General features: G+C 40.9%; 1 protein-coding gene across 1 annotated transcript; it reads right to left on the reverse strand.

Annotated features, from left to right (window-relative positions):
- Window positions 1-28: 28 nt before the first annotated feature.
- On the reverse strand, window positions 29-27987 carry LOC134660523 (importin subunit alpha-1-like). Its single transcript, XM_063516297.1, has 12 exons — window positions 27840-27987; window positions 25288-25441; window positions 23826-23973; window positions 21589-21670; window positions 18506-18723; window positions 16014-16105; window positions 9763-9941; window positions 8748-8867; window positions 6746-6819; window positions 5040-5211; window positions 1153-1254; window positions 29-157 (listed from the first exon to the last, which is right to left on the reverse strand). Exons 1-12 carry the CDS (start codon window positions 27900-27902, stop codon window positions 29-31), a joined length of 1533 nt encoding a protein of 510 aa, XP_063372367.1. The 5' UTR covers window positions 27903-27987.
- Between the last annotated feature and the right edge of the window lie 11 nt (window positions 27988-27998).

Here is a 27998-nt window from a genome sequence, read left to right on the forward strand (position 1 = left end):
AGGCCTAGGGGCCTAGATGCATAGGGGCCTAAAAGTCGATGTTGTTGGGCTGGCTGGTGCCGAACTGGTATTCTCCGGTGGTCTGCTCCGGCGCAGCGTTCTGGTCCTCGTTGTCGGCGAAGTACGTGTCCAGTATGTGCAGCGTTTTCTTGTAAACCTGAAATATGAGATTTATAAATAAAATATCTGGGAGACAACATACAAAGACTCAAAAATGCGCGTTTTCACAGAGATAAAACCTAGCTAGACCGATTTTTCGCCCCCGAAAACCCCCATATGGCAAATTTCATCGAAATCGTTAGAGCCGTTCCCGAGATCCCCGGACCGGGCTGTTCATATAAATTACGTCATCAATCATCTATTTTTGACGATTAATTTGACCCCCCCCCCCCTAAAATCATTCAAAAATCATGCTTCGAATGACCCCGTTTCCTCCTATGTCAAGCTACCATCATCCGATGTCCAGAACTGATTAAATCGATTCTTAAGGAGTTAGAAAATAAAATATCAAATTTTGGAGAATAGTAGGCACATTTTACGGTAACAATCTTGGAGGATATAATCAAACGGAGACGCCATGTCTGTAATTTTCTGTACAAAACAGTCTGCCGATTTTTGCGGGGGAGGGGAACGTCAAATGTATGCGTAACGTAAAAATAGCCATGTCAGATAAACGTCAGTCCATACGTTGTGTATGACCGTTGGCCGCCTATTTTCGACAGAGGGGAAAGCCTGTTAATGGCTACTCCATTTAGTTGTATCCTCCAAGGTAACAATAGTAGTTTGTGTTACAAGGGATCAAAATGATATATTTCCGTCAAGGGCGTACATTGAATCCTGAATGAAGCGATGGATTCTACAATAGTAGAATCCTGAGCGTAATGAGGGATTCAAGTGTTAACGCCCGAGACGAAATAATTTTGATACCGTGTGACACATACTGCTTTTCACATGAACTATGAGGAAAATAAAAAAATCTTAGTGTTGACACAATCTGATGCTTAAACAGATTATTTACGCTAAAAAAATAATGTGCAAATAAATGTAAAAATAGTGTGCTAGAACAGAAAAGTGCCACTTTGATCCCTCCTAGCAGGGAAGAAAAAGCTCTTTTCCGAATAGGTGGTGTGAAAAAGTATAGTGTGTGCATACCGATTCGTTCTCGTGAGTCTGTAGAGCCTCGATCTTGTCCAGCGCGCCAATTTCCTCCAACTTGATGCATAGTGGTTCCACCTGCCCATACTTCTCGGCCGCCTGATTAAACGAAATAACACTTATAAATAAAAATAAATAAATAAATATTATAGGACACTTTTTACACTAATTGACTAAGCCCCACAGTAAGCTCACGAAGGCTTGTGTTGTGGGTACTCAGACAACGATATATATAATATACAAATACTTAAATACATAGAAAACAACCATGACTCAGGAACAAATATCTGTGCTCATCACACAAATAAATGCCCTTACTGGGATTCGAACCCAGGACCGCGGCTTCACAGGCAGGGTCACTACCCACTAGGCCAGACCGGCCGTCAAATAAATAAAATTTGTTTATTTCAGACCATGAGATCCATATTTTTATTAGTTAACCAGAAAAACTTACATCCTATGTTAGTACTTACATAAAAACACTTATAACTATTGACTATTTACTACCTTAATATTACCATAGAGAAAAAAATACATAGAGTGCTCACTCCATACATCAGTTTTAGTACCAAAAAGACTATTAGCATCTAACATCGAGTAGCGGAACTACCAGTACTGCTACTTGACAATAGATGTAGCAGTACTGATAGTTCCGCTACTCGATGCTAGATGTAGACACTGTAATTAATAGTCAGAACTGATGTATGGAGTGAGCACTCTTGTCTTATTATATTTCTCGATGATATTACTGCGTGCAGAGAGGAACACGGGGCAAAATGGATTATTTAGCCCTGCCTATCACCACCTCTACCCAGTATTTCGTGAGGTGGCAGTCCAGACGTTCGGACAACGTATAAACTATATACATATACTATATACATATAAACTAGAGATGTCATGAATATTCGGCAACTATTCGGTATTCGGGCACTTTGCCGAATATTCGGTATTCGGCCGAATGTTGCCTACTATTCGGCCGAATACCGAATATCTGTTGCCGCTAACGGAAAAGAAAAATTACAAAAAGAAAATACAAAAAATTAGATATAGCTGGTCAACCAAATCTTGACAGTAAAAAAAGGCGAGTAATTCAAATTTTCTATGGGACGATATCCCTTCGCGCCTACATTTTTCAAATTTGCCGCCTTTTTCTACTGTCAAGATCTGGTTGACCAAGTATATATTTAATATTAAAAAAGTATTATTGGAAAGTTGCAGTTAAACAGGAAGACCCTGTTTTTTAAGCATTTGTTGATTATGACATATTTTATTTTTATCATGGGTGTGATTTGATTGACTCTATTAGTACTGTTTTACAAAAAATATATCTTAGCAAACGTTGTGCTTTGTTGGCGAACAGTTCTCATAATAATTGTGACTCACAATGTTCGCATCTCATGCCGAATATTCGGTATTCGGCCGAGAGAGTGGCCGAATATTCGGTATTCGGCCAAACCCACTATTCGGGGCATCTCTAATATAAACCATGCGAGTAGAGTAAGCAATGAATATTATTGAATACTAGCGACCCGCCCCGGCTTCGCACGGGTAAACCTTAACCTTTTGGACGCCAATGACCGATATATCCGCACCGTAGGTTCAACGCCAAAGACCGATTAATCGGTCACAGACCACAAAGCAACATCGACCTACGTGCATATGCATAAAGTTCAATTTCAGTTTTGACACTTCAATGATGTGGCGTCTGAGTGACAGCTTTTGTGTTTGACACGGCGTCGAAAAGGTTAACAAATTAGAAAACCGCATGAAAATACATTTTCGGTTTTCCACTTCCACCTAAATATTTTCCATTCTCCATGATTTTTATGTATTTTATTGACACAATGAAAAACTAGGTTTATAGGTTTTCCTTTTTTTTTTTTTTTTCAAAAAAAGAAAATACAAAAAGTAAATCAAGCGAAACCTATAAACCTAGAATATATTATGCTGAAACGATCGATATCAAAATCAAGGTGATACGTCAAGATTTAGTTAGTCGAAACCGTTTCCTCCCGAAATGGAAATTGTATGAGATAAATTACCTTTTGTCAGTAGCTAAGTGGGCCACACTGAAAGTTTCTGGATTTTGATGTAAGAGACGGCTTATTTTTTCTAACTGGTCCAGGAATTTTCAGTATGCCCTAAGTATATAAGGAGCCTTGAAGGAGCGTAGAGAGCGTGGAGATCTGATCGAGACATAAAATACTAACCCAACACTATGATCTCAAAGACTTCCATAAGATGCTAGAACGCAATAATAACAACCGTCTGAGAGGTCATTAGTACCAGCTGGTGTCTCGCAGGTCCTACAATAATCCTCATAGACACTTCTTTAGCAACAGAGTGGTCAAATCTTGGAATAAAACTCCCAGAAGACGTAGTATCGGCCCAAAGTGTCAATGAGTTCAAGAACTTAGATAATTAGATAAGCACAACGCAAATTCTACTCAACACTGAAAACTCTGTTGATGACTCTGGATACAGGCATTATCAGTTATTTAACTGCCTGCCTGCTTTATAAATAATAATAATAATAAAATCACACATAATAAAAATATAAAATGGACACTTAACTTGGTTCCTTGTCGTTAGCTCTCCAACTCAAAAGTGAGCCACAACTGTCAGACACCCGCTTATATTTGATTAGACTTACCCCTTCCACCACTTCTTGGTAGGAATAACAAGTAAGATGTTTCCTGCACATCCGGTTATCATAATAATTCAATTTAACAAATGTATTTGCTACATTTTAATTTAATTTATTATAGAATAATAAATCGCAAATTAATACGAATTTAATATCATGACTTAGTATTATAAGATACTTTATTTACGTTACTAATGTTCTGACAGTTATGGCCAAGAAATATACATGGAGGGTAGTTGTGTAATTAAACAGCAGTTCTAACTTATTATTTCGATATACGTATTAGCTTAGCAAAAGTGGACTATTTCGTGAAAATGTGTGATCTTTGTTTTTATACTACGTATCTCACACGTGCGTGCGTGCGTGTGTGTGTGTGTGTGTGTGTGTGTGTCAGTAGCTATTAGTGTTGAGTCGCTCACTCGTGAGGCACCTCATTTGTACCACTCATTTTGTTAATTTGTCGCAGTACTTCGTACCGCAAAAATGTCTTACTTCACTCCTCTATTCATTTTACTTGATTCTAAAATTATCTTTCTCCTAAAAGTTCTATTCTTAACCTCCAGAATTGCACTCCAATTAAATGTTACTATTTATTTATTTATAAAGGAAGTGATGAATACATAAATATGTATATACATTAAATATTTTTGTCGCCGTTGGAATTAATGGAATAGTCGACGCTAAAAATATGCTAGTACCTCACCTCATTTGAAGTAAGACATTGTAACACCTCATTTTAGAAAATGAGGTACTCATACAAACTCATTTTAAATGTATGTTATTATTATTATTATTTATTATTTCATTTTAGACAGGCAGCTGATGCTGGTGCGTCTAAATCATAGTTCACTTAGCACGATTTCACTGTTTTGATAGTTTGTCGAGTCTATTTTTAAATTGATTCACACTTGTAGAGTTCACAACTTCAGAGGGTAATTTGTTCCAAGCATTTACTATACGATTTGCAATAAAGTTTTTCCCGATATTTGTTTTATGCTTTGTTGTTACTAGTTTAAGGTAGTGTCCTCTTGTGCGCGTGTTTGGGTTTCGAGTGAACAGGTCGCTAGCAGCAGGTGTCCTACCCATCACTAGTAGCTATACTTGGTCAACCAGATCTTGACAGTAGAAAAAGGCGGCAAATTTGAAAAATGTAGGCGGGAAGGGATATCGTCCCATAGAAAATTTGAATTTCGCGCCTTTTTTTACTGACAAGATTTGGTTGACCAGCTATATATACCTGCATGAGATTAGTGAGTCCGTCTAGGACTACCGTGACGGCGCGGTGGTCGGCGGCGGCCAGCAGGCCGCAGTAGCGCTCCAGGAACCCCGCAGATATGAGCGCGTCGAGCTGCGCGGGGCTCCCGCCGAGGCAGAGGTTGGTGATGGCCCAGGCCGCCTCTTTCTGACATCTGGGAAACATTAATGAATAATGATTTATTGGTAAATAGTTATTTACACGTCATAGTAGGTACATTATGATATTATACAAAGTTGTAAACACTTTAAACTTAATTTAACTTAAGTAACATGTTATTAAATAACGTCAGTTTTTATTTCCTAATTTATGATTGGGCCAATGACTTGTAGTCGGAGAAAAAATCATCAATTTTATAACAAGCTAATTGTATTAATATAGCCTTTAGTTTCCTAACAAACATCTTATCAGTTGGTGTTTGCTTTATATCATCATTCAATGTGTTATATAGTTTAATCCCGAGTACGTCCAGGGTTTTTTTTGACTGGACATTTCATTACGTTAGCAATGTTAAACTGAAATAAATGATACAATTTCATTGTTAGGGTTCCGTACCCAAAGGGTAAAAACGGGACGCTATTACTAAGACTCCGCTGTCCGTCCATCCGTCTGTCACCAGGCTGTATCTCACGAACCGTGATAGTTAGACAGTTGAAATTTTCACAGATGATGTATTTCTGTTGCCGCTATAACAACAAATACTAAAAACAGAATAAAATAAAGATTTAAGTGGGGCTCCCATACAACAAACATGATTTTTGACCGAAGTTAAGCAACGTCGGGCGGGGTCAGTACTTGGATGGGTGACCGTTTTTTTGCTTGTTTTGCTCTATTTTTTGTTGATGGTGCGGAACCCTCCGTGCGCGAGTCCGACTCGCACTTGGCCGGTTTTTTACTGACAAGGTTTGGTTGACCAGCTATAGTCACGTTGTTAAAATTCTTGATAGATAACTATTTAAAAAAAACCGGCTAAGTACGAGTCGGACTCGCGCACGAAGGGTTCCGTACCATTACGCAAAAAAATTGGAAAAAAAATCACGTTTGTTGTATGGGAGCCCCACTTCAATATTAATTTTATTGTTTTTAGTATTTGTTGTTATAGCGGCAACAGAAATACATTAGGTATCTGTGAAAATTAGAACTGTGTGTATCAAAAATTAACGCCATCTACTCGACAGTACGCCAAAGGTATGGCGCCATCGCTCAAAAAGATTGCACCGTACCTTTGGCCTAGTGTCGAGTAGATGGCGTTAATTTTTGACATTAACATATGGACACATATCAGTGAAAGAATAAGGATCAAAGTCAAATGGCGTTCTAACAGTTTTAATGTTCTGTCGAAAGATGGCAGTAAATGTACTGTGACTGCATAATTTACCTTACAGTAACCGCAAACGAGAGAGTCGAAATTTTGTTATCTAACCTCTCTATCACTCTTGCATATTCGAGCGATAAAGAGGCAGATAGTAGAGTTTCGATTTCGCGTTTCCCGGTAGGCCCTTTGTAAACAAACCGCCTTGATGTATCAATGTCATATTTTATTGTCTGTGAAAACTTGTCAAAAACTGTTTAAGGTGCAGTGTGTATAAGTTACTCTATGGTATACTTATGTCGCTAGTGCTGCACTCTGGCGGCAAAACATTGCAGTAATACTCCCTATTCCCTTTGCTTGTACTAAATGCACTTACTTGGCGTCTTCATGCGCTAGCACATGAATTAGTTTCGGAAGCATGCCCTGGTCGATCGCTCGCTGGATTTGAATCTGCAACATTATAATAATAAATATCTGGTTTCTGGGAGACCGAGCTTTGCTCGGAAAACATATAAAAAATCAAAAATGCACGTTTTTCCAGAGATAAGACCTAGCTAGATCGATTTTTCGCCCCCGAAAACCCCCATATAGCAAATTTCATCGAAATCGTTAGAGCCGTTTCCGAGATCCCCGAAATATATATATGTAAAAAGAGAGCAATAAAGAGTATTTGTATTGTATTGTATTGTAAATAAATAAATAAACAAGAATTGCTCGTTTAAAGGTATAAGATATATATGCATGACATTAATTAAACCTCTCCAGAGGGCCTCTACGTGTTGGATCTATATCTCCACACAAGCCTATCAAAAGATCAGGATTTATTTTATAGGCCCGTGAATTCCAAAAATGTAGATACAAATAATATATGTGAAATGTGAAATCATGTGAAAAAAAACCGGCTCTGTGCGTGTCGGACTCGCGCACAAAGGGTTCCGTACCATTACGCAAAAAATAGCATAAAAAACCGGCCAAGTGCGAGTCGGACTCGCGCACGGAGGGTTCCGCACCATCACAACAAGCAATAAAACGGTCACCCATCCAAGTACTGACCCCGCCCGACGTTGCTTAACTTCGGTCAAAAATCACGTTTGTTGTATGGGAGCCCCACTTAAATCTTTATTTTATTCTGTTTTTAGTATTTGTTGTTATAGCGGCAACAGAAATACATCATCTGTGAAAATTTCAACTGTCAGACGGACGGACAGCGGAGTCTTAGTAATAGGGTCCCGTTTTTACCCTTTGGGTACGGAACCCTAAAAACACGTTTGTTGTATGGGAGTCCCTCTTAAATAATAATTTTATTCTGTTTTTAGTAACTGTCTAGATATCAACGTTCATGTGAGATGCAGTCTGGTGACAGACAGACAGACGACTTTTCAAATCAGTACGGTTTTTGAGAACTAGGTAAACTATGGGCACGGGCTACGGGCACAGCCCAGCAGGTTCAGCAGGTAGCCGATACATAAACAATGTACCTGTGTGCCGGCTAGCCAGGCCTCCTTGACCAGCGAGGACTTGCCACAGCCCAGCAGGTTCAACAGGTAGCCGATACATAAACAATGTACCTGTGTGCCGGCTAGCCAGGCCTCCTTGACCAGCGAGGACTTGCCACAGCCCAGCAGGTTCAACAGGTAGCCGATACATAAACAATGTACCTGTGTGCCGGCTAGCCAGGCCTCCTTGACCAGCGAGGACTTGCCACAGCCCAGCAGGTTCAACAGGTAGCCGATACATAAACAATGTACCTGTGTGCCGGCTAGCCAGGCCTCCTTGACCAGCGAGGACTTGCCACAGCCCAGCAGGTTCAACAGGTAGCCGATACATAAACAATGTACCTGTGTGCCGGCTAGCCAGGCCTCCTTGACCAGCGAGGACTTGCCACAGCCCAGCAGGTTCAACAGGTAGCCGATACATAAACAATGTACCTGTGTGCCGGCTAGCCAGGCCTCCTTGACCAGCGAGGACTTGCCACAGCCCAGCAGGTTCAACAGGTAGCCGATACATAAACAATGTACCTGTGTGCCGGCTAGCCAGGCCTCCTTGACCAGCGAGGACTTGCCACAGCCCAGCAGGTTCAACAGGTAGCCGATACATAAACAATGTACCTGTGTGCCGGCTAGCCAGGCCTCCTTGACCAGCGAGGACTTGCCACAGCCCAGCAGGTTCAACAGGTAGCCGATACATAAACAATGTACCTGTGTGCCGGCTAGCCAGGCCTCCTTGACCAGCGAGGACTTGCCACAGCCCAGCAGATTCAGCAGGTAGCCGATACATGAACAATGTACCTGTGTGCCGGCTAGCCAGGCCTCCTTGACCAGCGAGGACTTGCCGCAGCCCAGCAGGTTCAGCAGGTAGCCGATACATGAACAATGTACCTGTGTGCCGGCTAGGATGTTGCTGGCCGCCCAGGCCGCCTCCTTGACCAGCGAGGACTTGCCACAGTCCAGCAGGTTCAGCAGGTAGCCGATACATCCAGCATCCAGGCAACGGTCAGTCTGAAACCAAATTTACCTTAAGCATAGAGAAATATAGTAAAGAAAAAGTGGTAACTCCATACATCAGTTTTCTTATTAAAACGCGAGTTATTTCGTAGGCGACATCTAACGTCAATTAGTGGAACTATCAGTACCGCTACTAGACACCGGGTTCGGCTTCGCATGGGTTAACAAATTATACACAAACCTTCCTCGAGAATAACTAAATCCATAGGTGAAAACCGCATGAAAATCCGTTCAGTAGTTTTTGAGTTTATCGCGAACATACGTACACACAAACAGATAAGACGCGGCGGGGGACTTTGTCTTATGGGCATTTTCACTTAAAAGTGTACCATTTACTTTTTTTCAAAAAATCCATCAACTTTTGGGTTATTTCTACTTAGAATCCTCGTGATTCTATCGATTTAAAAAAAAATGTGTTCTAAAAAAAATTACAGTTTCTAACGCATTTTACGTGCATTTTGTATGGACCGTTACAAAACTGACACCCAAAATTTGTATGAAAAACTGGGAACACGTTTTTTCTGTCTCATCATAGAGAAATATAGTAAGACAAGAGTGCTCACTCCATACATCAGTTCAGACTATTAATTTCAGTGTCTACATCTAGCATCGAGTAGCGGAACTATCAGTACTGCTACATCTATTGTCATGTAGCAGTACTGATAGTTCCGCTACTCGATACTAGATGCTAATAGTCTTTTTGGTACTAAAACTGATGTATTGAGTGAGCACTCTATGTATTTTTTTCTCTATGGTATCATTCAATAGTACTCGTGAATCCCAGTCTAAATAACCCAAAAGTTGATGGTTTTTCGAAAAAAAAAAGTAAACGGTACCGTTTTTTCTGAAAACCCCCATATTTTAAGGTATAGTGATGTGATAGCAATACCTGATCATCGGAGCCGGTGAGCATATTCCCGGCGGCCCTGAGCGCCGGCGTCTTGACGGCGGCGGACTTATGTTCCAGCAGTCTGACGACGCGCTGCAGCAGGTTGGGGGTCATCTGGACCTCCTCGATGCGCTCGTTGGGCCCGTCCGTCAGGTACGAGATGGCCCAACACGCGTCCGCTGTGAATAGTTATGTTAAATTAACCTTTAAGATAAGATAAAGATAGTTTATTTAAGTAGGCATATTACAATGTGCTTATGAACGTCAAATAAAGCTACACCGGCTCCAACCCTACACCTCTGCCCCGAAAAGATTGAAATCCCCCCCTCAATTGGAGGAGGGTATCCCAATATGGGACCGGCAACAAACTCGGCGGGACACATCTTTTTACAACATTACATCTTCTACTTAACATGCTTTTGAACGACAGACGGCGAAGGAATACATAGGTCACTAGATAAGTTTTGCAATAGACAAATATGAAACAAAGAGGTGGCCTGTCACATATACTTTTAAAACTATATGTACATAGACAATGTTTGGCCGGAAAACAATTGTTTTCGTTTTAAATTTATATATTAATAAATAGATTTACATTTTAAAAACGTCGGCGTGGGCTAAGGATGATTTACGAACATTTTATTATTATATTATATTATATTGTTTAATACACTAGCAGCTGAAAGCTGATGCGTGTATATCACTGCACTTGTTTTTTTTAACGATTAATGTTCATTTTTTGTTGTTTTAAGTGTTTGTCAAGTCTGTTTTTAAAACTGTTCACTGAAGGAGCACATATCACTGTTTCTGGTAACTTATTCCACTCACGTACGACGCGGTTCGATAGAAAGTGCTTCCTAGGATTGCTTGTACTGGGTACAACATTTTTATTTCATACTAAGTTAGAAAATAATAAGTAGATTTAAAAAGAAAGTAAATGTTTTCCGGCCAATTTCAGCCAAAAGGGCTGGCATCCAGGGCGTAGAATCCCAAAAAAAAAAGCAAAAATTTGACACTTTCTAGGGTCTGACAGGGCAAGCTATGCTGGCGCCATCTGTTAAATACTTCGACCGGCCAATCCCATTGGTAGAACACCTTTAATGTATTTTATTTTATTTTTATTTTATTTAATAGGTCGGGTTAGGTATAGATACATTCGATAGGTGTCTTAAGTTTATTGCACAGCTAATTATAGGCACACACCACATGTGTAAACTTAAAGTTATATAAATATAAGATTAAGAAACTAAATAAAATAGGAAACGGAAATGCGTTGTAATTCTACGGTTCCAACTTATGTGTTGAGTGATCGGTATTTATATGATCTTACATGTTATTTTATTATATTATACTAATATTATATGGTATAGGAATGAAGAGGTCTTAATGCAGAAGAGAAAAAAAAGCAAAAAAAAGCAATTCATTCAGCATCGAAGCTGTTGTTTGATTTTAACGATAGTTCACATAGTGTTCGTTTATTTAGTCCTCACATCTTAAGGGGACGGTATATGACGTTTTCGATTTAGACCTCACTTTGTGCAATCAATTTGTTCAATGAATGATTAATAACTGCATTAAATTATACGTAAATCTGTTCACGAAGAAGCCGTGTACCGGATCTTCACGCCATAATATTTTTTATTTGCTGTAATTCTCTACAAATCAACACTAAAACTGTCCAAAAATCAAAATATGGAGTTCCGTTTGAGCAAGACGCATTACAGTTTTGTCTTTGACAGTAATTGAGTTGTTGTGGGATTTTGAAGGCTAGATGACTAAACTACCAAATTATTATCTACTTATATTTTTACTCACAAATACAACACAGAAATTCAATCCCAAATGTAAACTTTCGTATAATTTCCATACATTGACGACATCACTCAAAACTCTTCTTCGAGTCAGATGGCCGTTGGCCTTGCATCGAAGCAGACGTGTACGTCGTCGTAGCTCGTTTTTGACATTATTATAGACATTTCATCATATACGCATACGAAAATGTATACCAGTAGATAAATTGTATTTCATAAAATAGGGTAAATAAATATAATCACGTCGAGCTCGAGACAAATTTTAAATGTGAGTTGTTGTTATTTACGGGTCGTAACGGTCGAAAACAGCAGTAAATTATCCTAAAACAATACGATTACAATCGAATTTAAGTAACTTGTTCCTTCAAAACCCGCTTAAAATGAAAAAAAGTTTAAAGACTCGTTTTACTGATTGGGATTGATTTTCATTATGCTGGTATCAATTTTGCGTCATTATAAAAATGTATATGACTTCTGTACGTCAATGACTTTTGATGTCAATTAATTGTAATCTTGTATTTATGTTAGAGAATATTATATGATCATTTAAATATTACTCATCTATTAATACGAAGCGTAATTCGTTTAATACCTAAAGACTTGCAGTGTCTACACCTACTTTGTTGACGTTCGTTCCGTCTATGTATGCGATTACGTAACGTGCTGTTCTGATAATCTTCAAGAATCAAGATAATTAATAACGGCAAGATCAGCATTTAGTACCAGCGAGTTTTGCGGATTTGGAGACCGAGATGAAGCTTACAGGCCAATATCGCTGCGGCCCGGCCTGCTTATTGTTATGTGTATAAATCGAATGTTATATAAATTTACTATAAAAAACAATGTTTTATTTCAATGACATTCTGTGCGTAGAGGTATGTATGTTTCGGTGATTATAAGAAATATGTCCACACAATAATCGTGCAAAGCAGAGACTGCATTATTTCTTTACGGTATAAGCGGTAAGGAAAAACTCATATGTACGAAATATCATTTGATATTTACCACTAGCTTTTCGGTGAAGGAGGAAACATCGTGAGGAAACCTGCATACTCGTAGTGGATACATTTGCGAAGAAATTCAAAGCTGTGTGTGAAGTCCCCAATCCGCATTGGGCTAGCGTTGAGATTATTGTCTATACAGGGTGGTCCAAACCTTGACGTCCAAAAATCGTGGGCTATCAGAATGTACCCCATATGTATGTTAGCCGATTTTTCGTAGTTTTCAAGTTATGATTTTTTAAACTTTTAATTTTTCCTATGAAATTCCGGGGTTCCCATACAGAGTGGCTGAAAAATAACTGCATTCCGTTGCCAGGGAGGTGTTGGGATTATACTGAGCAACTTTTATTATTGGACCAACCCCGAAATCGCGAAAAAAAAATTGGTTTTTTATACATTTTGGCTAGTCCATTTTCTATGGAAGGGTAATTTTTTTTCGCGGTTTCGGGGTTGGCCCCATTGTAAAAGTTACTCAGTATAATCCCAAAACCTCCCTGGCAACGGAAATGCAGTTATTTTTTAGCCACTCTGTATGGGAACCCCGGAATTTCATAAGAAAAGTTAAAAGTAAAAAAAAATCATAACTCGATAACTACGAAAAATCGGCTAACATACATGGGGTATATTCCGATAGCCCACGACGTGAGGAATCTAAACAAAAATTTTTGGACGTCAAGGTTTGGACCACCCTGTATATAGGCTGAATTATTATTATTATTTATAGGCGGTACGGTACCGTTATTATTTATCAATACCGCTTCGTTTTGAAGGTACTATACCTGTTGAAATATAAAGTACGGTACCGGTATAAAATTGCAGCAGGTACAACTATTTTTTATAGGTGTACAGTCAGCTGCAGAGAAAAGGTACCACCCCTGCATACAATCTTCTATGCCTGCAGCTGACTGTACCTAAACCATCACTGGCCGAGCGTAGGCGAAGGTCTCCGTTTCAGCTTGGGCAAAAATACTTTCGTTTGTTCGAATGTTCTCCTTTGCATATCACATTTCTCAAATATCTCGAGAAAATTTGTAAGCAGGTTCGGTAGTTGGATATAATTACTCGGTTTCTTTTTTTTTTATAAGTTCTAATAGGCAGAGATTGTCATAAAGGACTTAAGCGACAGTAGGGTCTGTGGTACTTAAGACCATTGTGATTATTAGTAGTGTCCGATCGAAGATTCGGTTTCGGCCAGTTTCGGCCATAAAATCATGTTTCGGCCGTAGTTTCGGTTTCGGCCAAAAAACGGCCGAATCTTTCGGCCTGGCCGAAACATACGAAATAGTACTTCGTATTATGAAACTAAACTATGTGACAAAGACCAAAAGTTGGGGAGCAAGTAGGACAACAATATTTATATATACAGAAATTTGTGTTTCGGTCGGACACTAATTATTAGGTACTTACTGATTACGCTGCGCCGCGTGGAACGTGAGGTGCGTTGGGGTAAGTGCATACAAATCATTCAAGAAAAAAATCCCTTTTAAGATCACTCGTGTGTCTGCCCCTAATAGACTAATTCAATTGAAATTTGGTACACATTTGTCACATATGACAAAGAGTCGGTGATCCAAAGATGGACTAGTAACGTAAATAAATGAACTTTTAACTTTGCGGCCATTTTTTGTATCGTGTGATATATCAGATATTAAATTATAAGATATTTACTAATAATAAGCATTGGTCAAGTAAATTATTTTTAGATTTTTTTTGCAAGTATGATATAGAACATTATTTCAATGATTTTTAAAATTAAGCCTATCCAAAGGCGACTTGGAAGAAGTGTCATGGGGATCTACATTCGTTGTGTGAAAAACAAGTTTTTTTGTCTAATTATCGTTTAAAACTCAATCGATCGGCAATAACGCGGGCACATAAAACAAAAAACTTCTTTTTTCACTCATAAAACTCCTTAAACCTAATAAGAGCTAAACAAAAACAAGTGCGAGTCGGACTCGCATTCCAAGGGTTCCGTATATTAAGTCCGTCTCACGCTTGACTGCACATTTCTTATAGATTTTCCTGACATATATAGGTAAAGAACTACTTTGTGTATTTTTTTCAAAATTTTAGATTCAGGAGTTTCGGAGAAGGTGGGCGGAGAATGATCATTTTTTGCCTATTTTCATGAATAACTGCTGAACTATTAATCCTAAAATCATAAAAAAAAAATTATTTGAGATTCTTACAATGAGCTCTTTTATTTGATATATAACACTATATAGTTTAAAAAACATTATTTTTTAATTTTTTCATTTACCCCCCCCCCCCCTCCAAAATGGCTGCCGTATTTCAAATTCTCTAAAATAAATTTTATTTACGTTACACGTCCATCTTTGGGTCACAAATTTACATTAGTGTGCCAAATTTACATATGTGTGCCAAATTTCAACTGAATTGGTCCAGTAGTTTCGGAGAAAATAGACTGTGACAGACGGACGGACAGACAGACAGACGCACGAAGAATTATATGTATATGCACTTACCCCAACGCACCTCTCGTTCTACGCTGCGCGGGGTTCATTGCCGCTCCTACCGCCGTAAGTGTAAGTGTAAGTACAACTACATCATCAAGGCTACGATCGAAGATAATCAGTTCAGCACTGAAATAATAGCGGTGGAATGCCAGTATAATATTTAATTATTTATTTTAATATTATAAATTTAATAGCAAAATAAATAGCGAATATACGATACTCGTACAAATAAATCTGTAAAGATCTTAGGGGTACATCAGCCGACATATATTATTAAATTTTATTTTGTCCGCCTTAAATAAATTTCCACCCTGCCGAAACTTTATTTATTTAAATTTCTAATTGAATTGATTTTTCGCCTTATGAATAACCGTATAGAGTAGTAAATAACATTTTACATCTGACTTAATGACATCTGGTTTTATTCGGTTTAACTTTAGAAAACGCGTATCTCGACAAAGCCATAATGTAGAAAATTATCAACAACCAAATGAATTATTAGAATTTAAATACGTCACGTGTGACATGAACAGACAAGGAAAGCAAGATTAAATGTATTGTTTCTCTTTTTTCTTTCAATGGAACGCTTTTCCTAAAAGGAGGCCACTAAACTCAAAACGCTATTTTAAAAAAAACTTGATGGGTCAATGACCTGTCCCAGTAAAGTGAGGTAGTGTGCGTGAAGTGCGCTTGTGTGTGAAATGGGGTAAATTGACAGAATCTGAAAATTTACCCACCTCTACTGTCGCCTTAATTCAACCTTGCACTCGCGGAACGACACCGCTGCCTTAAAAGGCAGGGTCGCCATGTACGGACGGCGTTAATCAAACAACAGCTTCGATGAAGATCATGATTTATTCTGATCTAATTGGGCAAGATACATGTTTTTATATGCAATGCTTACGTACTAAGTATATACTACACCACAGTATAAAGTTTTCGCAGTAAAACTAAAATCTCACCTAACACGTCAGTATCTTGTATTTCCAGTAGATCCGAGACGAAGCGTAGAGCCGGGGCGACCAGCTCAAATGCCACCAGCGGGTTTTTGTTCCTGCAACAATATTACATTTGTAGAAACAATAGTGTATAACACCCTTTTAGAGTATAGTTAGCAGCAGAAGTTGCTGAGCGGGCGAGGTGTTCAAAATTGCCTTGACATGCTGTTAAGCTTTGGATTCCTCCGAAAACGGTGCCGTCATATGACGGCCGTCATATAGCGGCCGCAAAAGACGGCCGTCTTTACGGTGGCGACATGTGGAAAGTACCACGGCGTCATAACACACCGTCATCCACCAAGGTCAAAGCGGCAAATTTGAAAAATGTAGGCGCGATGGGATAACGTCCCATAGAAAATTTGAATTTCGCGCCTTTTCCTACTGACAAGATTTGCTTGATCATCTATAATTTACTTGGAGGATGAAATATCATCAGAAGAGGAAAATAATCGTAGTACGGAATCATTTATTCAAATCTCGTGTCATTTATTCAAAATGGCGTCACCGCTATCTAATAAAACGTTCACGAAACTATCGACACCGTCATGACGGCCGTCATCTTACGTTACGTTGACAATCAACGTAACGTAACGCCGTCTAGGAAACCGCGCCATCTTGTTTACATAGACAACGTTCTAGTGACGTCAGTCAACGCTATATAGCGGCCGTAATATGACGGCACCGTTTTCGGAGGAATCCAAAGCTTCAGCGCTGTTGGCAGCACCGCCACCTTCAAGCCAACCAATGATGTGTGGGAACGCAGCCCTGCAGCTCCAGGATGCCAACATGCACGGCGAGGTCAGTGGCCAACCAGAAAGCGCGATGCTGGCGCCAGAGTTTCGCCTATGCAACGCATCTCCAGGCAGCGCGCCGCAAGCAGGGGGGTGTCACTCCGCAGTTTAGGTACATTTGGCCGGCGCGCCCATCGGACAGGCGTATGGCAGTGGGCTGCCGCTCGGCGTGCACGATAGTCGTGTCACGAGGCGCTCGCGCAAAATTGAAAATACACAATGGCTTCGAAACTTACTTCCGTGAGAATCAGACATACTATCTCCGGATAAAAAATGTATGTTTACATAATCAAAGCTTGTAATTCCTACATATTTATCTTAAAAATAATAAATCGGTGGGTATAAAGTCTATTTTTTTATTCGGTAGACTAAAATGACATTTCATAGTATGAACATCATGTGTCATTTCATACTATGAAATGTCATTTTAGTCTACCGAATAAAAAAATAGACTTTAGGTATAAAAACTTGTCAAGTGATAACCCCGTGCCGACACTCACAGCTTGGTCATAAAACTGCGGCGCGCAAAGGAGATTCACGGTTCGTGCGCGGTTATAAGTTTCAATTTTGCTTGCAGGCGGCGATATAGGTGTAATTTTATACCTAAACCTGACTTTTGTGAAGGAGTGAATTTTTTGTACGGTAGTACTATTAGTTATTCTGTGGTTTTGCTCTATTTTTTGTTGATGGTGCGGAACTCTCCGTGCGCGAGTCCGACTCGCACTTGGCCGGTTTTTTACCCTTTGGGTACGGAAACCCTAAAAACGAACTATAGTATAATATACCTGCAGAAGTTGCTGTAGGTCCACACCGCGGTCCGGAGCGTGCTGGGCGGGGCTCCGGGCGCCATGCTGGGCAGCAGCGCGGGCAGGGCTCCGGCGCGGTTATATCTCACCTGCAGAAGTTGCTGTAGGTCCACACCGCGGTCCGGAGCGTGCTGGGCGGGGCTCCGGGCGCCATGCTGGGCAGCAGCGCGGGCAGGGCTCCGGCGCGGTTATATCTCACCTGCACAAGTTGCTGTAGGTCCACACCGCGGTCCGGAGCGTGCTGGGCGGGGCTCCGGGCGCCATGCTGGGCAGCAGCGCGGGCAGGGCTCCGGCGCGGTTATATCTCACCTGCACAAGTTGCTGTAGGTCCACACCGCGGTCCGGAGCGTGCTGGGCGGGGCTCCGGGCGCCATGCTGGGCAGCAGCGCGGGCAGGGCTCCGGCGCGGTTATATCTCACCTGCACAAGTTGCTGTAGGTCCACACCGCGGTCCGGAGCGTGCTGGGCGGGGCTCCGGGCGCCATGCTGGGCAGCAGCGCGGGCAGGGCTCCGGCGCGGTTATATCTCACCTGCACAAGTTGCTGTAGGTCCACACCGCGGTCCGGAGCGTGCTGGGCGGGGCTCCGGGCGCCATGCTGGGCAGCAGCGCGGGCAGGGCTCCGGCGCGGTTATATCTCACCTGCACAAGTTGCTGTAGGTCCACACCGCGGTCCGGAGCGTGCTGGGCGGGGCTCCGGGCGCCATGCTGGGCAGCAGCGCGGGCAGGGCTCCGGCGCGGTTATATCTCACCTGCACAAGTTGCTGTAGGTCCACACCGCGGTCCGGAGCGTGCTGGGCGGGGCTCCGGGCGCCATGCTGGGCAGCAGCGCGGGCAGGGCTCCGGCGCGGTTATATCTCACCTGCAGAAGTTGCTGTAGGTCCACACCGCGGTCCGGAGCGTGCTGGGCGGGGCTCCGGGCGCCATGCTGGGCAGCAGCGCGGGCAGGGCTCCGGCGCGCAGCACGGCGTCCCGCGGCGCGGGTCCGTCGCCCGCGATGTTGCCCAGCGCCCAGGCGCTCTGCTCGCCCACGGAGCCCCCGCGGGCCAGGAGGCTCACCAGCTTAGGGATGGCGCCGCCCTAGGGACAATATAAAAAAAAATCTATATATTGGTAGGTACAAATTGTACAGAGAGTTACACTGAAACTTACAGATGCTTCTTTTAACATATATATTATTTTTATTTGTGAACTGCATGTATACGAGTGTTTGTTTATACAGAGTGCTTCCTGTAACAGGAGCAATAAATTAAACTGTAGGCTGTACTCCTCAAACTGACCAACATTTGTTCGGCAACTTTTAAAAATTATGAATTCTTTAGACTTCCTGTTTTTTATACAAAATAAATATTGCCTTCAATGTACGCTGACATCAGTGTGTTTGACGTTGCTTGTCACGCTTTAAACATAACAAAATTTGCAATGCATTGCGTCTTAGAATAAACTTTAAAGTGTAATAAAAATGAAAACCTGAGTTATTTTCAAAAGTTGCTGAACAAATGTTGGTCAGTTTGAGGAGTACAGCCTACAGTTTAATTTATTGCTCCTGTTACAGGAAGCACCCCGTATATGTATATAAACGCCTGTCTCGCCACGCTGCCCTCAACGACATCCTTAGAAGGGCTCTTGTCAGTGCCGGCGTCCCCGCAGCTCTGGAGCCCCGGATCGCGCGGGACGATGGCAGGCGCCCGGACGGGATGTCGTTAAGAGCCAACAGGAGTGGTCATTTCTCCATACAAACGTACTCGACTGTTTCCTCCGTGGGGTTTGAAGCTAGAGCAATGATTTTTTCAACACAGATTAATATTGTCAATATCTGTGTCGGACCGTTTTGCTTTTTTTGATATTTTTGTTTTTTAAGGCGCTAGAGCCCTTCAAAAATGGCCAAAATGGCCTAATTGACTATGCCGCAATGAGAGGCGTGCTATTCAAAACTGATATCAATTAGTCAAAAAAGCAAAACGGTCCGACACAGATAATGTCATAATCATTTAGATTTCCAAATTTGGTTACAATTGGTTAAGTTTTGGAGGAGGAAACAGTCGAGTACGAAACCTCGATTTTTTGAGATTTTTACGCAGTATTTTTCGCCTTGTCCTAGTTTTAGGAGCCGCTTCCGTTAGCGAGACGGGTATATTTACCTATAATATTTAAATCTTAGCTCCTGTTGGCTCTTAATCCCATGGAGAATGGGCCGCGCGCTGGTGTGTGACGCTACCTGCGCCGACACGTTGGCAGCGTCCTACATTCAAGCAACCAGCAGAAATGCCGGGGCAGCGGCGGACGCCCGAGAGCGAGCTAAGGCTTATAAATACAGCAAATAAAAATACAGAAAATAAAAAAAACGTGTAATGATTATAGCGAGTTATTCCCACTTTGTAAAATTTTAACTGTACATAAGAGAATTACTTAGAAGAGCATAAACGGCCAGCATTTAACAAATACAACACGAGGAGGGTACGCGAGGGGAAGTTAATACAGCCTCCGACGGTTAATTATTATGGGAAAAGGTTAAATAAATATTTATATAATAAATATATAAGGTTAAAAAAAAAAAGCTGTCTCGACGCATCGCTCGCCCATCAGTCCTACAGCAATGTCTTCATACAGTATTATGGTCCTTAAATGTAACAGGACTGATTGGCCAGATAGAAAAATGTGAATTAAATTTCACGTTTTCTCCATAGTAAATGTATGGAAAAAGTTTTTATTAATTTGTGGCTTTTTAGTACATTACCGTAAGTTGACCCCTAGGAAATTATTGATACTGGATAGGAATGGAATCGATTGGCATACAAAAACAGCATGTGAAAAATACAAGTTTTCATTTTCATACAAATTGTATGGGGAAAGTTTTCCTCGATTTGTGGCTTTTCTAGCAGGAAATTTTTTTTTGGTTCCATACAAGCTTTTGATCCTTAATAGGAATGGGATCGATTGGCATCAAAAAAAAAGTTTGTCAAAAATGACCTTTTTCTCGCACCCTGTATTTTTTTTCCAAAATCTGTAAAAGCCAATCTTCATTAATTTGAAATCGAGGGAAGGTCTTCTTAGACCGTTTTCTCGTAGCAGCACGGGATCTGGTAGCTGCCCTCACTGACCCAAAAAGAAAATCCATCCTGTATATATAATGTGTGAGTGTGTGTGTGTGTGTGTGTGTGTGTGTTTCCGGCCAGTTACTTATGAAGGTGTCTAAGTCGTCTCGCCATCTCTGTCTGGGCCTGTCCCGTCCGCGCTTCTTTTGCGGTATCCGTAATGTATGCTTGTAACAGAACGCAACTACAGACCGTTTATAATGACCCAATGCATATGGAAGTGACAGTGACAGCGACCGACATTTATTAAGTACAGACGCTGTAAAATTAAAATGAACTGTGTAACTTAGAGGTTCGCCTTAGCAGATATTACTAGGAGCTAGATTTAACTAGATGTCGTTTTATCGCATTTGTGTAAAACTTATTTTAAAATTAATACAGACTCAGTGTTAAAATAAACCAATGTTTTATTACTAAACATTACAGTATCCACTTGGTGGCTATACTAGCCCACCTATCTGGATGCATGCGGCAGACGTGACCCACCCAGTCTTTATTCGAAATATACCCAGCTTCCTTCCAGTGAGCTATTTTTACCTATCAGCACAGAATAAATAATACTACTAGGTACAGAAAATTCACTCTAACAAAACGCGTCTGTTACGACAGATATGACCGCTAGGTGGCGCAAGCGCGAGCAGGCGTCCGTTCCGTAGCGGTGCGCGGCAACTACTATGGCTAGACACCAACATTGGTGTGGGCCGCGTGTACTTGTAGCGACGCGACGAAATCGCGGAGTGAGCCACGCCTGCCTGCACCCACCTCTTCGCTTGTGTATAATTCGAACTACCACTTTACCTATCAGCTTAAACTGATTTAATCTAAATAGCTATGCAGATTTTGAACTTACCTCAATAACGGCCATAGTATGGTCATGCGTACCAGACGCGATATTGGTTAGGGCCCAGGCCGCTTCAAATTGCAAATCCACACTGGAAGAAAAACACCGGTTATTCCAAAATTAAGTACATTCGCCGTCAGATATATCGGAGCGGCCAAGGTGCTCACATATATCTGAGCACGCCTCTATTGTCAAAGCGGTAGCGTGCTTGTTCAGATATTGTGAACACCTTGGCCGCTCCGATATATCTGATGGCAACTGTACCTTCCTACATATATCACACATCATATATCATATATCGCCAGAACTCCTTTCAACACTGATTATAGAAATAAAAGGCGCAAAGATATTATATGCATGCAAACCGTACAAAGAAAATACGTATTTTCATCTAGATTCTTTGTCTTTTTGGGCCCATTTTTGTACAACAGGTTAAATGCAACACTAGACTTATACCCACTTAGCTATGCTTGTTGCAAGAATACTCTACGACGCGCCTTTCAAAAAAAAAGCGGCCAAGTGCGAGTCGGACTCGCCCATGAAGGGTTCCGTATTTAGGCGATTTATGACGTATAAAAAAAAACTACTTACTAGATCTCGTTCAAACCAATTTTCGGTGGAAGTTTACATGGTAATGTACATCATATATTTTTTTTAGTTTTATCATTCTCTTATTTTAGAAGTTACAGGGGGGGGGACACACATTTTACCACTTTGGAAGTGTCTCTCGCGCAAACTATCCAGTTTAGAAAAAAATGATATTAGAAACCTCAATATCATTTTTGAAGACCTATCCATAGATACCCCACACGTATGGGTTTGATGAAAAAAAAATTTTTGAGTTTCAGTTCGAAGTATGGGGAACCCCAAAAATGTATTGTTTGTTTTCTATTTTTGTGTGAAAATCTTAATGCGGTTCACAGAATACATCTACTTACCAAGTTTCAACAGTATAGTTCTTATAGTTTCGGAGAAAAGTGGCTGTGACATACGGACGGACAGACAGACGGACAGACAGACAGACAGACATGACGAATCTATAAGGGTTCCGTTTTTTGCCATTTGGCTACGGAACCCTAAAAATGACGTACGATGATACAGACAACTTACTAATAGTCGTAAAATGATTACCTACTGCCTACTGTATTCTGATATTTAATACTTAAGAACCTACTTTTTTGTTTAGGTAATAAGACTTATATTGTGTACTACTTATAGTTTATAATTAAGTGAATAATTAATAAATAGTTAATATTGTCCTTCGCTGCCTGAAACACAGGGAATCCTAGTTCAGGCATTTGTAAATCACTTGTCTTTATAAATTCTTAGTCTTTAAGAGCAACCACTGTACTATACTTTTCTCAATAAATTATTTGTATTTGTATTTGTATATATACATCCAAAAGAGTGAACAATGAAGTTTTTTTTTTTTACCCGACCCCGCAACGCAATGGAGGACAATATGTTTATTTATTAATGTACTAGCGACCCGCCCCGGCTTCGCACGGGTTAACAAATTATACACAAACCTTCCTCTTGAATCACTATCTATTAAAAAAACCCGCATCAAAATCCGTTGCGTAGTTTTCAAGATCTAAGCGTACATAGGGACAGACAGCGGGAAGCGACTTTGTTTTATACTATGTAGTGATGTATGTTTGTCCCTATGTGTCCCTAGACACTCTAGAGAGCGAACGCATGGGCCGATTTTGACTATTCTTACGTCAATTTGTTTTGTCAATTTTTTGCCAATTTTTGGTGTTAGAAATTTTTTCACATTGGCTGCAAAGCATAAATCTAGCAATTATTGGTCCACGGATGCTTACTCCACAGGTGTCACCTGCGCGTCGCCCTCTACTCACCAGTCGTATCTCTCCAGCGCGGCCACTAGGGGCGGTATGACCCCGGCCGAGACCATGGATGTGATGGGCGGGTTCTGTTCCCGGGACAGGACGCGGCGGGTGTCACCTGCGCGTCGCCCTCTACTCACCAGTCGTCTCTCTCCAGCGCGGCCACTAGGGGCGGTATGACCCCGGCCGAGACCATGGATGTGATGGGCGGGTTCTGTTCCCGGGACAGGACGCGGCGGGTGTCACCTGCGCGTCGCCCTCTACTCACCAGTCGTCTCTCTCCAGCGCGGCCACTAGGGGCGGTATGACCCCGGCCGAGACCATGGATGTGATGGGCGGGTTCTGTTCCCGGGACAGGACGCGGCGGGTGTCACCTGCGCGTCGCCCTCTACTCACCAGTCGTCTCTCTCCAGCGCGGCCACTAGGGGCGGTATGACCCCGGCCGAGACCATGGATGTGATGGGCGGGTTCTGTTCCCGGGACAGGACGCGGCGGGCTGCCCGAGCTGATGATGTCTGCAGGGGCAGGTCTGAAGACTTGAGGCCTGCGAATAACAAGTGTATTAGAGTCGGGCCAAGCCACAATAGGCTACATGACTAATTTTCATTTATGGTATCAATCGATCGGGTTTGTTTTTAGGATCAAATGTCTATATGGGACCCGTTGCATTAAAGTAAGACAAAAGTCAGAAATTGTAGTCAAAGGCCGACAGTCGCACTTCACTCGCGAAACGCCCTAAACAAAACGATAAGGGAACGTGACCTCAAGGTCTCTGGGAGCCCATCTTGTAGTATGGACAAAACAAGAAAATTGCGTTTTAGTCGGTGAAATATTGCTTTTATGTATATAGTTGCCATACGATATCTTTTTGGATGAAATGTAAGGAATCGAATGGCACCCTTACTTTTATCGTTTTTGGAAGTTAAAAAAAAACTTAAATTTTGAAACTTTCAGGTCCTGTATTTTTGTAATTTTTCAACATTTTATTTTAATATCCACGTTATTGTGATAAATTGCTCGTTTGCTATCTATTTTAATAGATTTTGTTATAAAATTCAACATGTGCCATCATCCCTATAGGGAACCTATTTGACAATGTCTGTTGGGCTTAAGTGCTTCTCAACTGGCTGAAGATCCTCATCCTTGGCCTCCGGAGACAGACAGGCCCACAAGAGACCTTCTAACTATATACTTATAACTTTGTGGCTATGTTCTTTTGGTGATTCAGAGACAGCTTGTTACCTTTGACAATGTCAGCCGGACTCAGGAGTTTCTCAACCGGCCGAAGGTCCTCATCCTTGGCCTCTGGAGAGGGCTCTGCGTTTGAGGAACTGATCTCTGGTCTACAAGAGACCTTCTGCCTATATACTTACCTATAACTTCGTGGCTATGTTCGCTTGGTGATTAGGAGACAGCTTTAGACTATTACCTTTGACAATGTCAACCGGGCTGGGAAGTTACTCAACTGGCTGAAGATCTTCATCCTTGGCTTCTGGAGACAGGGCCCTGCAGTTGAGGAACTGATCTCCGGCCTACAAGGGACCTTCTGCCTATATACTTACCTATAACTTTGTGACTATGTTCTCTTGGTGATTTGGAGACAGCTTTAAACACTTACCTTTGACAATGTCAGCCGGGCTTGGGAGCTTCTCAACCGGCTGAAGATCTTCATCCTTGGCCTCCGGAGACAGGACTATGCATTCAAGGGGCTGCTCATCCCTAGCTTGCTATAACCCACCTTTGACAATGTCAGCTGGGCTAGGAAGTTTCTCAACCGGCTGAAGAGCCTCATACTTGGCCTCCGGAGACAGGACTATGCATTCAAGGGACTGCTCATCCCTAGCTTGCTATAACCCACCTTTGACAATGTCAGCCGGGCTTGGGAGCTTCTCAACCGGCTGAAGATCTTCATCCTTGGCCTCCGGAGACAGGGCTCTGCGTTTAAGAAGCTGCTCATCTCTGGCCTGCTTGCGGAGCGCTACGCTAAGCTCGGCGCGCTTGCGACGGAGGTCCTGAGGAAATATATTAATTAAATACGTACCCACAAGCCTTATCTAAAATTCGTGTGGCGTAATTTATGGATGACACCCTAATTCCTAATAATGGATGAAGAACAACCATTATTATTTTTATTACAAAAGTTTCGACTATCTTTCTCTCTATCCCTCGAATACGCAAGAGTGACAGAGCCGCAAAGAGTTTACTGTCAGCTTTCTTCCCGTTTCGATGACGTATTGGTGGGCGTTGTCGAGGACTGCCAGCGACTCGCTAGGGGAGTTCACTGTTCGTAGGCGCTTTTCGCTACATACGGTTTTTCCCGTGTTATCGGCTACGCTTGTGGCGCTTAGCTCGCGCTGGCACTGGATGTGTTAAATCACTTTTATGATAAGTAAAAAAATAACAAAGAAGAACTAGTTTTTGACTCCATAATACACACATAATGTACCTACTAAAAAAACTATCAAAAGAGTCTAAAAAGGATTTACCTATGCGCGTGAGCATGGAAGGTTTTATTACAAATAAACATTGATTATTTTTTAACATCTATACAAATAACATGCATTTTGACTTTCCACAGGGGGGGTCTTTATTTTCTTACTTTAAATTTTAATATATCAAGAAGGAAAACATACCTCATCCATTTTTTTTTGTTACCTATTAGTAAAAATAGACAAGCACAAATTCACTAAGTAGGTAGTGAAAGTTACTTTTGACATACGACCCACACACCAGTACTACTACTAGTGTTGCCAGTATGCTAATGCGAAGGGCAAAGGGCCAAAAAAATGCATGTTTTAATTTTATTTTTATACGAATTTCATTGTGGTCTCAGCCAACAAGTTACAAAAATTACTACATATGTAACTACTGCCGTTTTTGTTTAATCTAGATACTTTCAGTGTTTCCCACATATCCATACTAATATTATAAATGCGAAAGTGTGTCTGTCTGCTACCTCTTCACGCTTAACCCGCTGAACCAATTTAGTTGAAATTTGACATAATGACATAAAGATAGTTTGAGTCCCGGGGAAGGACATAGGATAGTTTAGTTTTTATGTCGGAAATCATCCCTGCAGAGAGTGCAAAGGGCGGTAGAATTGAAAGAGTTAATGAATTGCCTAATAATTGAAGTAAGCAATGCACAAATTGAATGATTGCTATTAGCATTATCCAGGCGCTATACTTTAGCTGCTCACTAATTCCACGCAGACGAAGTCGCGGGCAAAAGCTAATATTACCATATTAGGGGTAAATCTTACCAGAGCTTACAAACATTGACTAAATAAGTCCCAAACTAAGCAAAGCTTGTAGTATGGGTACATTGGGTACTAGGTGATGTCATACATACTTATATAGATAAATAGTAAATACATATATAACATACATCTCAGGAACAAATATTTGCCCCGAACACAGAAATAAATGCCTTAGATTCAAACCCAGAAACTCCTGCTTTATAGGCGGAGTCACTACCGATTAGGCTGGAAGGCTATTATTAAATATTCACAACAGTTTTATAAAACTCATGTAACCCAAAAACTACACTTAGTGCCAGTTGTACCATCCGTATTTGACAGACTGATCAACGTCAGCCAGCGTGCCGCAACAGTTTAGTATGAAACTCTCCATACAAATAAATTTAGTGAACGCTTTAACAAATACAGTTTGGTGCAACTAACCCTTAGTTGAAGTGTATAAAATCAACTTGTTTAAGAAATGTTCATGTATTTATTTGTTTATAATCTTATACACTCAATAAAATTTCAACGATTTTCTGGTTAACACCAGTTAGTTAGGAATGCTCTTAACAGAGCATTCCTAATTTAGCGATTGGCAAGAGGGACACCGCAATATGTGCATGCCTTAGTCCCATACTTGTTAATCACTAATATCGCTATTATTATAAAGCCACTAAAAATAGATAAATACTTACATAGAAAATATTGATATCTAAATGAACAAATAATTTGCAACTTTATGTAAATGAATGCCCTTACACCGGTATTCAAACCAAAAGCCATTGACTTCATAGGCAAAGTAAAACTAACAGTAATTCCAAATAAGCTAGACGGTTTGCTATCTTACATAAAAATATATAATCCAGCAATAAATGATTGCATTATTGCAAAAAAGTTACATATTTACAATTTAGATATTTTGATTAGTGCAATTTTCATATATAAATTATATGATTTTTTCACTACCCTCTAGTTTCCCGAGTCTAAATATAACTTTTTGTAACAAAAATCTGTTATAATATGCAAAGTAACATGCCTATGCGAGTAATAAATTAAACATATACCTACAGACAGTATAAAACTTGAAATTGTAGGATATTATTAAAATTATTACGAGTTTTTTGATACAATGCAGAACAAAGGTGTTAACAAAGAAAGTTTATACTTACAGTAGTTCCGATACCGGCGTTTTTGTAAGCGGACAATCGCGAAGTATGATTCTTTTCAGACATGATTTTAACAATTATATAATAAAAGGACCAAAAACTAAAAGATATAAAGATTTCACAAAATCTCGGACACAAATCGACAGCTGGTATCTTCGTTGT

Source organism: Cydia amplana, chromosome 27, assembly GCF_948474715.1.
Source record: "Cydia amplana chromosome 27, ilCydAmpl1.1, whole genome shotgun sequence".
Lineage (NCBI taxonomy): Eukaryota > Metazoa > Arthropoda > Insecta > Lepidoptera > Tortricidae > Cydia > Cydia amplana.

Excerpts from the sequence above, each read along its gene's own strand:
- LOC134660523 (XM_063516297.1), bottom strand. The coding sequence starts at position 27,902 with ATGTCTGAAAAGAATCATACTTCGCGATTGTCCGCTTACAAAAACGCC. Across the intron at positions 16,106-18,505 it reads ACCTACAGCAACTTCTGCAG|GAACAAAAACCCGCTGGTGG; the intron begins GTGAGATATAAC and ends ATATTGTTGCAG. Across the intron at positions 6,820-8,747 it reads ACATCCTAGCCGGCACACAG|ATTCAAATCCAGCGAGCGAT; the intron begins GTACATTGTTCA and ends ATAATGTTGCAG.